General features: G+C 48.6%; 1 protein-coding gene across 1 annotated transcript in view; it reads right to left on the bottom strand.

The window, feature by feature from the left end:
* The window catches only part of cacna1ab (calcium channel, voltage-dependent, P/Q type, alpha 1A subunit, b), a 147,802-nt gene that overhangs the window by 14,085 nt on the left and 121,217 nt on the right, over positions 1-12,500 (bottom strand). The window contains 5 exon segments of the mRNA XM_034530447.1: positions 609-744; positions 1,132-1,229; positions 5,376-5,479; positions 8,154-8,261; positions 8,476-8,581. Of these exon segments, the coding sequence (XP_034386338.1) occupies positions 609-744; positions 1,132-1,229; positions 5,376-5,479; positions 8,154-8,261; positions 8,476-8,581 (552 nt within the window).

Here is a 12,500-nt window from a genome sequence, read left to right as displayed (position 1 = left end):
TAGGGTCCCTACAGAAGAGTGAACGTCGGGGGGCCGCGAGGAGGAGAAAGTGTGCGTCACAAAACACAGCGACCGACTCAAGGAGGAAAACAACAGGAAGAGAATAAGGGAGGTGTGGAAGGTGAAGAAAGAGGAACAAGAGAAGAGCTGAAAAGGTCATAGAGACACTTTACGGTCTTATAGGTCCGTATATATATATATATATATATATATATATATATATATATATATATATATATATATATATATATATATATATAGTCATATCTGGTCTGGTCCGACTTCCGGAGCTGTAACCGCTCTCCTCTCCTTTAATTTGTCTCTTTTTGCATGTAAGTTGTGTTTTTACATTTGCTGAATTCGGAGATCTACAGGTTTATATTTATTATAGGGAAAAAACTGCCTAAAATTACTTTTATAAATTACGTATGTTTAATAAGTTTGTAAGCCTCGAATTCATACCACCAGAGAAAATATGATTTTTTTCTTCTGTTACTAGACTTGCACATAACTGCCGTGGTTGGAGGTCGAGCCATCAGCGAACAGCCCGGGCTCCAACTGTTGCCCCGTTGCCACGGTGACGCGTTTTCTCCCGGTGCTCATCGTACCTGCGAGTTGTGACGGTTGTCGTGGAGATCGTCGGGGTACGGCCTGTCGGGGCTCCAGTTACCCGTCTTCTGGAACATTTCCTGGGCTTTGGCCGTCACCCACGACTGGCTCTCAGTCATGCCACCCTCGGGAGGTCTGGCAGACGCACACACACACACACACACACACACACACACACAAAACCACCATTGACGAGGAGTCACACAACGCCATTCGACCAATCGAGAAGCCGAATTAATGAATTAATGAATGAATTAATTAATTTAGTTAAAATAAGTTAAATAAACTTCTGGTTTGTTTACTACGACCTTTAGAGGCGCTCGCCTAACAATTCATGTAAAATGCTGGTCATTAAAAGCTGCACGTTCACCTGGGGGGGGGGGGGGGGGGGGGGGGGGGGGGTCAAGACAGCCGATACATGATAATGGCCCCAATAGTCTGACTTAGGGGCAACAGTTGTAATATAGGACCCCCCCCCCACCCCTCCCCTTTCCTCCCCCCACACCTGCCCGGTCTACTCACATGCTATTGAGGTTGTCCGTCTGGGTGCTGGGGAGGCCGTTGAGGCCCTGCCCCCCCTGGCCTTCGGTGCCCCCTACCTCGGAGGGCGGCTCCATGCGCTGAAACATTAATGGCGTTCGGTTCTGTGTGAGATACACGACATGGCCTGCAGGCTGGCATCAGGCACACTCAGGGGGGCAGACACAGGACAACAACACACAGGATGCACTCGCAGCATGCACCCACACGGGGGCGCCATTGGCAAACGCATGGCCGTGGGCATCCGAGGTAAAGTTCCCTGCCAGACGACTGATCTGGGATCCACTAACCACGCTGAATAAGCATGTTATACAAAAGGGACGGGGGAAAGATTATTTGAATTTTTAAATTAATTAATTAATTAATTAATTAATTAATATGATTTCGGTTTGCTGCTCAGGGACTGAAGCTGATCTCAGATCTGTGTCAGAGGGGAACTTCTACCTTAGGCATTTGAGGCACGATTGCTCTAAAATCACAGGTCTTGGACCAGATTACAAAACTCATGAAACACAATCATCATAAAAAGACATTTTACTCAAAAGTGAACAGTTTGACAGTCGGTGTGATCCCTCGTCTGCCAAGACATTTTGAGTAATATGCCATTTTGTGGGAAGAGGACATCTGAACCTGAACTAGTCCGTCAGGTCAGAGGTCAGGCAGCTTTCCTCCCAGGGGATCCTGGGTAATGGAGTCCTCTCGGGAGCGGCTTAAAGGCGACGGGTCATGACTGCTACAGCCTTTGTCATGTCCCTCCACGGCCTGGAAGCTACAGGCTGAATGCTCAATGAGGGATGCAGATGGATGGAGGCCGGCCCAGAAGCAGACAGACGTCCAGACCTCCTCTGACACATCGGGCGGATCTGCTGGACAGGAAGCTCGTCTGAACGCAACGCAGGTCAAAACCGTCTATATTTAGGAGGTAATAGAGGCTTTGCAGTTGCTTCCTGAATCTAAAGCCAACAAATGTGCAGATGCATCTGTTAAAACTGTTTCTACGACGGCCAAAGAAAGATGGTCTGTTTGACTCTAAATGACCATAATTTACTAAATGAACATCATTCTGTTTTGAAGAAGACTTGAAACTAGAGATTGAGACCAAAAACTCATGTTTACAATGTTTACTGAGGGAATAAATCAAGAGAAGTAGAGTCATTTATATAGACTTCTATACAACCAGAGGAGTCGCCCCCTGGTGGTCAGGAGAGAGAATGCAGCTTTAACACATGAAGCATAGATTTCTATACAACCAGAGGAGTCGCCCCCTGGTGGTCAGGAGAGAGAATGCAGCTATAAGACATGAAGCATAGACTTCTATACAACCAGAGGAGTCGCCCCCTGGTGGTCAGGAGAGAGAATGCAGCTTTAACACATGAAGCATAGACTTCTATACAACCAGAGGAGTCGCCCCCTGGTGGTCAGGAGAGAGAATGCAGCTTTAACACATGAAGCATAGACTTCTATACAACCAGAGGAGTCGCCCCCTGGTGGTCAGTAGAGAGAATGCAGCTTTAACACATGAAGCATAGACTTCTATACAACCAGAGGAGTCGCCCCCTGGTGGTCAGTAGAGAGAATGCAGCTTTAACACATGAAGCATAGACTTCTATACAACCAGAGGAGTCGCCCCCTGGTGGTCAGTAGAGAGAATGCAGCTTTAACACATGAAGCATAGACTTCTATACAACCAGAGGAGTCGCCCCCTGGTGGTCAGTAGAGAGAATGCAGGTATTTTAATCCTACAATATGGCTGCTGGAGGGTATTTCATGTCAACTGAAAGCCGTCTATTTCCTCCACTTTAACATAACCGATCTAAAATCTAAATTTCGCTCTAACCCTGTCCAGCGGTCGCTTCCTGTGCCACAAGAGGTGAGCGGCTCACGTTTGTCTCTTCACAGTCTGGTTTGGCTCCGGCTTGATAAAAATTCACGGGACATAAATATTCAGTCGGATTAATGGACGAAAAACAACACCGAACACCAAACACCTGACTCGAGACAACTGGCTGTCGATGGCGTGTGTGTCGATGAATGGACCCCAAACGGGTTACATACTGGTCACCACGGGAACCTCCACTCAACATCCCACCAACAGACAGACTGACTCATGAACAGGGCTGGAGAGAATGGGTCTCGGTTAGGGCAACTTGGTGACAATCGACGTGGATTGACCAAATAGGGAGAGCTTGACAAGTCAAGGTCCCGTCTCATCCTGGAAAGATAAAGGGAGAGCGTCAGAGGGACGTGGACGACAGGAATGATGGAAGGATGGACAACGGACAAGAGAACAACAGACAGAGTACAGACAGCAAAAAACAAACACTGAAAAAGGACGACTGAGGCGCGACTGGGCGGAGGAGGACGAGGAAGAGGAGGAGGAGGAAGGAGGACGAGGAAGAGGAGGAGGAAGAAGGAGGAGGAGGAGGAGGAGGAAGGAGGAAGAGGAGGAGGAAGAGGTGGAGGAGGAGGAGGAGGAGGATGAAGGAGGAAGAGGAGGAGGAAGAGGTGGAGGAGGAGGAGGATGAAGGAGGAAGAGGAGGAAGAAGGAGGAAGAGGAGGAGGAAGAGGTGGAGGAGGAGGAGGATGAAGGAGGAAGAGGAGGAAGAAGGAGGAAGAGGAGGATGAAGGAGGAAGGAGGAAGAGGAGGAGGAAGAGGTGGAGGAGGAGGAGGAGGAGGAAGGAGGAAGAGGAGGAAGAGGGAGACGAGATCGACAAACGAGGAGAACAATCCACCCCCGGTGACATGAGACCAGTTTTCACGTCTACGTGTGCGGTGCAACCGAGGCGTCCCATCGTCATGGTTACCGTTAATGGAACAATGATGGCCTCATAACTACTACTATGACATTTTGCACGTTTTATTAACACATCCATGTACATTAGTTACCATTAGCTATTGTGTCGTCACTACTTCAAATCAAAAGTTATGTACTTACATAACTTTCTGCTTTTCGTTAGTATAAAAATAATACATCAGCGCCCATAATTAGCATAATGCTCATTTATTTTGAGTTATGGCTGAACATTTATTTTTGCGAGCTCTCGGGGGAACCTTGACCTCTGACCTCCAAAAGTCCAATCCGACCACCCTGGAGTCCAGCATGTCCAGGGACGCTCCAACATCACACAACTTTGATTTGTGTTAGCAATAAAATATATAAAATAAACCGTGTTTTTTTTTTTTTGGGGGGGGGGGGGGATTCTTCCTCCCCAATGAAACAACATCATGAGGACAAAGAGGATGAAGCCCCACACACGGGCTGGTTAGAGCCCCCGTGTGCTGATGTTGAGAGAGCCTGCGTGGACCGGTCCATTCAGTCCAATGGGATGGCTGCATTCCAGAAACATACCGACACACACTGTATATGCACTGTAAAAACAAAGAGAGACTAACATACTCTCCATCCACCGGCGCGCTCCTTCGTTTCCCGACGTCTCGGTTTTAAAAACCCGGGGAAAAGGTTGTCCGCGCTTCACGGGGCAACGTTTTTGGGACGTAAGTGGGTTTTTTTGGGGGGTCAAATTCGGGGATCAAGAGCTGGAAGAAACCAGGAGGTCACGTGAGTGGAGAGATGTTTCCCCACACGTCCGCAGTGTGGACCCCAAAAAAGAATACAGACAGCGAGTGCATCTCAAAGGCATTCGTGGACAAGAGGGGGGAAACGAAAAAGGTAAGGCCATGTGGTACCATCATCACCATCATCACCATCATCATCATCGCCCACAGCATTACCAACAACGACAACAACAAACATATTTGTAAATGGGTAAACCTTTAGAACAACCCGATCCTCCTCGGCATGTGCAAACAGCCCCACGGGGGAAAAAGAAAACCAATTAAAAATAATTTAAAAAAGGCAGCTGACCTTCCGTCTGCAAAGCATCATGGTGAAGGAACAAGTGACACTAGAAGAAGTAGCATGCTAATAAAAAGGTACAGCGCAGGCCGATAAAAACACGTGATGAGAAGAACACCTGAGGAAGTGAGGGTGTGTTTGGGAGTGTGACCCGGGAGCTTATATTGGATTTAAATGTACAAGATATATGGTTCTTATGCTTTTAAATCCATACTCAGCAGACACGATGCAGAATTCAGCGTAAGGCCGAGTCGAAGCGGTATCAAACCAAAAGAGGGCCGTGAGGAGGAGGCGGAAGAGTAAAAAGGTGTCTTCTCTTTTTGGCTCTGGGGGGGGGGGGGGGTTCTCTTTGGAGGGGGGGGGGTCTACCTGTTCCTCTCGCAGGGCCTGCAGCTTTTTCGTCTTGCTCTGCCGGTAGTATTCCATGATCATCATGGCGGCGTAGATTTTGCCCACCGTCAAGTCTGTGGCTGCTGAGAAAATGACAAGTTACCCTGCAAGATTAGACCCGAGCGAGATGGGACCCTGAGCCGTGGGGGGGGGGGGGGGGGGGGGGGGGATGGGCGGACGAAACAGAGAAAATTCACATCACGACATGCTGAATTACACCAGCAGCAGCTGGGCACAATTCTGTTTCATGTAAATCAAATTAAACTTCCATCGCCAAATAATATTCGGTCAGTGGTAACGAATAATAATATAACACTGTGTTGGATGAGCAAAAGAAAAAACAACTAAATAATATAATGTCCTCTTCCCCACTCAGAGAGGGACACACGTGTACTTTTAAATATGCATTATAATATGCATGCAAACATACTTAACCTTCATGCATGTGTGCAACCGTTGGGCTCACAAAACAACTCATTCTCATTGGCTGATACATCTTTCCAACACAGGGCTTCATTTAAATCATTTAATCTAATTTTTTAATTTATTTTTTACACTAAAGCTCAGCTTGAAACATCTGTAAAGCTAATGCAGCAATCACTATTTTCAGACCAGTTTATTAGGAGTGTGATATTATGTGCAGCTATATGCAAAGGTCTGTTTGTTTGCCGACGATGTGTTTCTGAGCACAGGAGGCAGATTTACGTTTTACTCCCAAGAAAATATGCCAATTTGCCAAATTTTGGAGCTGAAATAAAACTCTACTGACCGTAACAGAAAATATATTTTTGTTGCTGTTTTTTTTAATGCAACATTGGTAACCACTGTCGAAACATCCCCTCTGAAGCTTCCACTGAAACAGAACTGAGCTCGCTCTTTGGTGTACGACCAACAAATCTGTCATTACAACACTGGACGATAATTAACACAACAAAGCCAATAGTCTTTTCACAGGCAGATGCGTTCTCCTATTTCAAACCGTTTAGCATTCTCATAAAATTTCACTTTCAACCCTCGAGTTTGTTTAATCTCGACGTTAAGGCCGAGGACCCCGGTAGCCACCTCACTAGGAAACACGTGGGCGCCTCAGTCAAATCATCACCTGGAAAACAGGAGCTCAATCGTTTTTCTAAAAACTCTGGACATCCCCGGAGTTTGGATGGAAAACAACGTTTAAAAAAAAACAAAATAATCAGAAAAATATCGAGCTTTGTTTTCGGATTGATTGATAACCGAACCGTGGAGGTATCTGAACGAGCGGCGCTCTTTTTCAAAGTGGCGTGGCTACGAGTCGTACGGCATTAAAAAAACAAAAAGTGTGATAAGATCTGACCACACATATCTCATACTTATGAGTGCAATACACCTCGATATACCTGCCATGCATTTAGCCAAACAACTTGATGCTTCCGCTAAACATGCTTCATTTCAATCGTGAACAAAAAGGTCATTCGTCACAATCATTTTGAATCATTAGCCTCAGATCTGTTTGACTAGTTCATCTGTGGGTTAATTCTTCCTGTAGTGAAAAGACTTCTATAGAGGATCTTCTATAGTAGGCACCCCCTGATACCAGGACTTTCTGAATGGGTGTTGAGGTCAGTGAAGGTGTGTGTGCGACTGTGTGATCTACGAGTCCGTGCGTCTGTGTGTGTGTGTCGCTCAATTTGAAAAGCCTAAACGAACTGAAACAGAGATCGCAGAGGACGAAGAGGACGAAGAGGACGCAGAGGGCGAAGAGGACGAAGAGAGCGAAGAGGACGAAGAGGACGAAGAGGGCGGAGAGGACGAAGACAGCGAAGAGGGCGAAGAGGACGAAGAGTGCGAAGAGGACGAAGACAGCGAAGAGGGCGAAGAGGACGAAGAGGACGAAGAGGGCGAAGAGGACGAAGAGCGCGAAGAGGGCGGAGAGGACGAAGACAGCGAAGAGGACGAAGAGGACGAAGAGGGCGGAGAGGACGAAGACAGCGAAGAGGGCGAAGAGGACGAAGAGTGCGAAGAGGACGAAGACAGCGAAGAGGGCGAAGAGGACGAAGAGGACGAAGAGGGCGAAGAGGACGAAGAGCGCGAAGAGGAAAAAGCGCGAAGAGCGCGAAGAGCGCGAAGAGCGCGAAGAGCGCGAAGAGCGCGAAGAGCGCGAAGAGGAAAAAGCGCGAAGAGCGCGAAGAGCGCGAAGAGCGCGAAGAGCGCGAAGAGCGCGAAGAGCGCGAAGAGCGCGAAGAGCGCGAAGAGCGCGAAGAGCGCGAAGAGCGCGAAGAGGACGAAGAGGACTCTAAAGTACTCAGATATGCTGAGGCCGGTAGTAGTACATGGCTTCAAGGTGATACAGTTAATAAACCCAACCAACCAAACAAACTAGAGTCTAGAGATGTCCACATACCGGATGTGGAGGGGTTTGAAAGACCCTTACGGCATTCATCTCTATGCATCGGGACGTAAAGGGGGCCGCATGGGGATAGACGCTGTCCAATGGGGGTAAAAGGACCGAATAGCGATGCTATACGACTCTTGACACGTGATGTTGTCGTGGCAATCCGTCCTAGAGGTATTTCCTGTGGGCCACAAGAATCTACGCGGGTGTATACATGTATTTATATATATATGTGTCCGTTCAGTACGTGTGTTTATGGCCTGATCAGGAGATGCGAAGCAGTGAATGTGAACACTGGCTGGTAGAAGCTGTCCTCTTGGTGAGTTGGTGATCGGAGACACACAGACAACCACTATGTGCCGCCGCCGCTGCCGGCTGCAACTCACCCTTGTGCGGCGTGACCAGCAAGTCCAGGGTCTTCTGAGACAAGTTGGGCCAAATGGCCATCATCTCCTTCCTCAGCTCGGCATCCATCTGGTGCTTGTCTGCACCGCCTGGGAGGTCCCGCACACACACACATGCATCCATACACACACACACACACACACACACATAAACACAGGGCAAAGAAGGTACAGACCATTTGTTAGAGTTTTTGTTATATTTTGAGACAATAATCTGGATAATTCTTGAAATTGCGAGGCGATGACGTCATGACCCAGGAGTGTGCGGCAGGTAGAGGGAGGGTAGAACTTAACGGGACCGTACCCTTGGCGATCTTTATGTCCAGCGCCGTCCTGATCAGAGCCATCAGGGTGGAGTTAAAATGTACCGTGTTGTCGTCGGCAACCGGCAGATCCATGCGCAGCAGCCTCTGTGGAGAGCCAGTCGGGATGAGAGGATGAGAAAGGGGGCGTGTCCTGTCTATAAAGCTCGCTGTGCCTGAACCTCCGGGACTGGGGGGGGGGGGGGGGGAAGGGGTGAGGGGGCGGGGGTTGAGAGAGCTCCATAGACAGCAGCCAACTAGATGGGGGGACTGTTTTTTCTTTAAAGGTTCACTTAGAGACAGATTAGAGGCAAAGAAAGGGTGACTAGGGTGGCCCTCTAATTCTTTTGGATGCGGATCTGATCAATGAGTGTAAAGACGTCTCGCATTCAGGGACCCTTGAGTCCGCCGCACACCTTTTTCGTTGGACATTTTAACTCGTGCATGCATTCGCTCGAGGAAAAGAAACTCTCCCACCGTCTCCTGTGTTTTCCAGCGATACTCTACGAAACAGCACAGCTATCCACCGAAGGCCATCTGCTGCTAAGCAACGGCGAGAGCCGGGGGAGAACCACACGAAAAGAACCAATCGGAGCCGGGAGTGGCCTCCGACCCAACCTGTGCCCATGTTCCCTAAATGTGTGAATGCGTTGGCGCATTCACACATCTCTGTGGTTACACACATGTAGATATTGAATATTGAACAGTACACATACACCAAACCCACATACCACCCGCCCCGCTCCACTTATACACACAACTATTTTCCCACGACTGCAATTAATGGCGCTTAATTGCAGTGCTTTGAAGACAAAATAGGTCGAACTGGAGAACAATAACAGTATCACTGGTGTAATTCTGCTATTTTTCAGGAGACTGCTGTAGTTGTATTTAACTGAGGCATCTGCTATAGAGCTCCCCCTACCTGTCAGGAGGTTCCCTGTCTTTTACAAGTATACACTGTACCAGGTAAAACCAATGGAGAAACCCGGGGATAGAACTGAACAAGCCGGGGCCCATCCTATCCCGACCAGTTGGCGTCCATTGGGTTTACCTACGAAACATGAGCGTTGGGCACTCACGATATTTTTGGCAAGCATGGCAGTACGATGGCGATGGCGGGGGTTGGGGGTGGGGGGGGGGGGGGGGGTTTGTGTGTGCATGCTTGTGTGTGTGTGTTCCTGAGTGTGTGCGAGTGTCGGGCATGCCCCAGAAGCCGAGTGTTTGTTTTTTTGCGGCAGGCTGGTGGGCATCGGCCAACATCCACAGCGCTCAGCATGCACCAAAGTCGCCCCCCCCCCCCCCCCCCCCCCCCCCCCCCCCCCCCCCCCCCCCCCCCGTGAAGAAGCCATGCGACAGAGAGCGCGGCGACGGCGTGCGACACAACACCCTCCCGGGAAAGAAAAGCCCCCCACGGACACACACAGCATGCGACATGCCTTTGCTCCACTCCCATTGTCTAAGCCCCAAAGTCTCCCCACCTACACCCGAGCCCCCCCCCCCCCCCCGACTGAACCCACTTTCACAGGACGAGTAGCCGTGCATCCGCACAAAGAGAGTATCCTCAATCCAGCTGGGATTGATCCTACGGATTTACAGATTCATTTCTAATGGTTTTGTCTCTCTACATTTTGTCCATTCGTGGTTGCCTCAATAAGTCAAATTGGATAGCGATGGTAGTGTTTCACATCAAGGTCTCTCTCTTGCCAAACGGGGCGCAGTGTCTCAAGGGGGAAGGGGGGGCAAAGTTAGAGAGGATTAGAGTTGTGGAACTCCCTGGAAGAAGAAAAAATATAACAATAGAGAAGATCAAAAAGAGACGATTGACGATTTTTTTGTTGTTTTTTGGACTGACCAGACTTTCTAGTAGTAGGACTGTATGGGTAAGGGGGGCGGGGACTGTATGGGGGAGGGGGGGGGGGGGGGTTAGTCGAGTTAAACTACAGGCGGCTCTAAGCTCATGAGATGTAGTTACAGATAAAAAGGGAAGGGCGAGAATGAGGAGGAAGAGGAGGATCGTGAAAAACACTGAAAGAGTAGAAGAGGAATCGAGAGGAAGTGGGTCGATTGGGAATACCAGAGAGAGAAGTGTGTGTGTGTGTGTGTGTGTGTGTGCAGATAGAAAGGAGAGGAGAAAGGCTGAGAATTACAAGAACGAGACAAGAGATAAAGACGAGACTAAAAACAACACTGACGTAAGTCCACCGAGGAGAGCGGCGACACACAGATATCGAGAGTTGTGTCCCCTGAAGGGAGGATCAAGAACTTTGAGAGCGAGGTCCTGATGTCTAACCTTCCCCTCTCTCTCTTTTTTTCTTCTTTTCTTCCTTTTCTGTGAAATTGTATCAATGAATACCGGAAAGGCTTTTGATGGCTGAAGTATGCGATGGTGGGGGGGGGGGGGGGGGACCACATCCTGGAGAGAAAGAAGGCGGAGACAGAGCTGGGCCTGGTGGATGAGGACATGAAGATGGATGCTGATCGCTGACGGACAGGTGGAGGCAGAGGGACAGAAGACTGGACGGGAGAAAGAGAGGAAAGTGACCGAAAGAGAGAAAGAAGAAGAGAGAGGGAGGAAAAGATGAACGACACCCAGATTCAATAAAGGTTTGGCATTATTTAATCAAAGTCAGTCCAGTTAATATCACAGGAGAGTCAAGAGAGAGTTCCACTCTCAGAAGGACCAAAATGGGTCCATCGTAGGTTAGCATCCAATAATCCAGTTATTTAGATGTAATCGAGTGCACTATGCGTATCTTATCTAAAGGTTAAGTATCATTTTTTAATCAAATGCAATTGTTTTCACACTCTTAAGCAACGATCGGAAAAAGTGACCGGAGGCCCCCCCCCACGATATTCTTATTGGCAAATCTGGATGTCAATAAGAGAGAGAGAGAGAGAATAAAAGAGAGAGAGAGAGACAGATGGGTGCTCTCTGGTCGAGAGAGAGAAAAGTTGGACGACAAAGACAACGAGGCAGCGGATGCTGAAATGCTCGACCTGAATCTCCACCCTGGAGGTCTGAGACGCTAAGACACGTTTCGGGTGTCAAAAAAAATAAAAAATCTCGGGGGTGAAAAAGAACGCCGACAAACCAGAAAGGGCCAGACCTTTTTCCTACCCACTTAGTAATATAATTAATATTGTAGTTTTGCATGTGCAGTGGCACAGCGAATGGGCACTCTAGCGCCATCCGCAGGAATAAGAGACGCGGAGAACCGAAGACGGACAGCCCTTGCCGGTCCTTCTGTACCCGCATCGTCAGCATAGAGTCGCACTTTTGGACGTCCGTAAGCAAATGATTCACGTTTTCCATATCGTGAATGTCTTCGGAATGCTCACAAAGAATATCGGCGATGACGTTTTCAAACATTTGGCGTCCTCGGGTGTCATTCACAGGATGACGTAATTGGGGGATTTTTTTTTGCCGTCAGGAATATATGATTTATAAAAAAAAATTAAATTTTTTTTGCTCATTGCGTATATGTACAAGCTTGTTTCGTATTTCATTTACGTATCCTGCCAAATGCAGCATGGTAAAAAAAAATATGCATCAATTAAAATACTATCAAAAGGTAGTTTTGCTTACTTAAAAAAAAAAAAATTAATTCTTTGTCAGATCGGTGCTCGGTCTACCGGTTTTCGGTGCGTGCGTCCGTGCAGGTTGCAGAAGGACCGGCGAAAAGCCTCCTCCGTTCCTTTACTCCTGCGGCCTGACGGGAGGTGGGGGGAGGAGGAAGAGGAGGAGGAGGAGGAGGGGGGGATAAAAGAAAAGAGGATCCACTACCACTCCACTGTCACTTTCACTTCACTGCACGACAAAAGCCCATCACTCCATCCCCGCGGTCGGAGAGAGAGAGAGAGGAGAGGACAGCGCTCACCACCACCACAACCACCACTAACAGACAATGAGGAGAACACCGCTGGGAGGAGGGGGGGGGGGGGGGGGGAGAGAGAGAGGTGGAGGGGAGGGGTTCAGCAGATGAGAGAGGAGAGGTTCTCCTCATCGGCGATGGGGGAGGTGTAA

This window comes from Cyclopterus lumpus, chromosome 1 (genome assembly GCF_009769545.1).
Source record: "Cyclopterus lumpus isolate fCycLum1 chromosome 1, fCycLum1.pri, whole genome shotgun sequence".
NCBI classification, from domain to species: domain Eukaryota; kingdom Metazoa; phylum Chordata; class Actinopteri; order Perciformes; family Cyclopteridae; genus Cyclopterus; species Cyclopterus lumpus.
The sequence above is the reverse complement of the archived record's forward strand: the minus strand, read 5'-3'. Positions and strand labels throughout refer to the sequence as shown.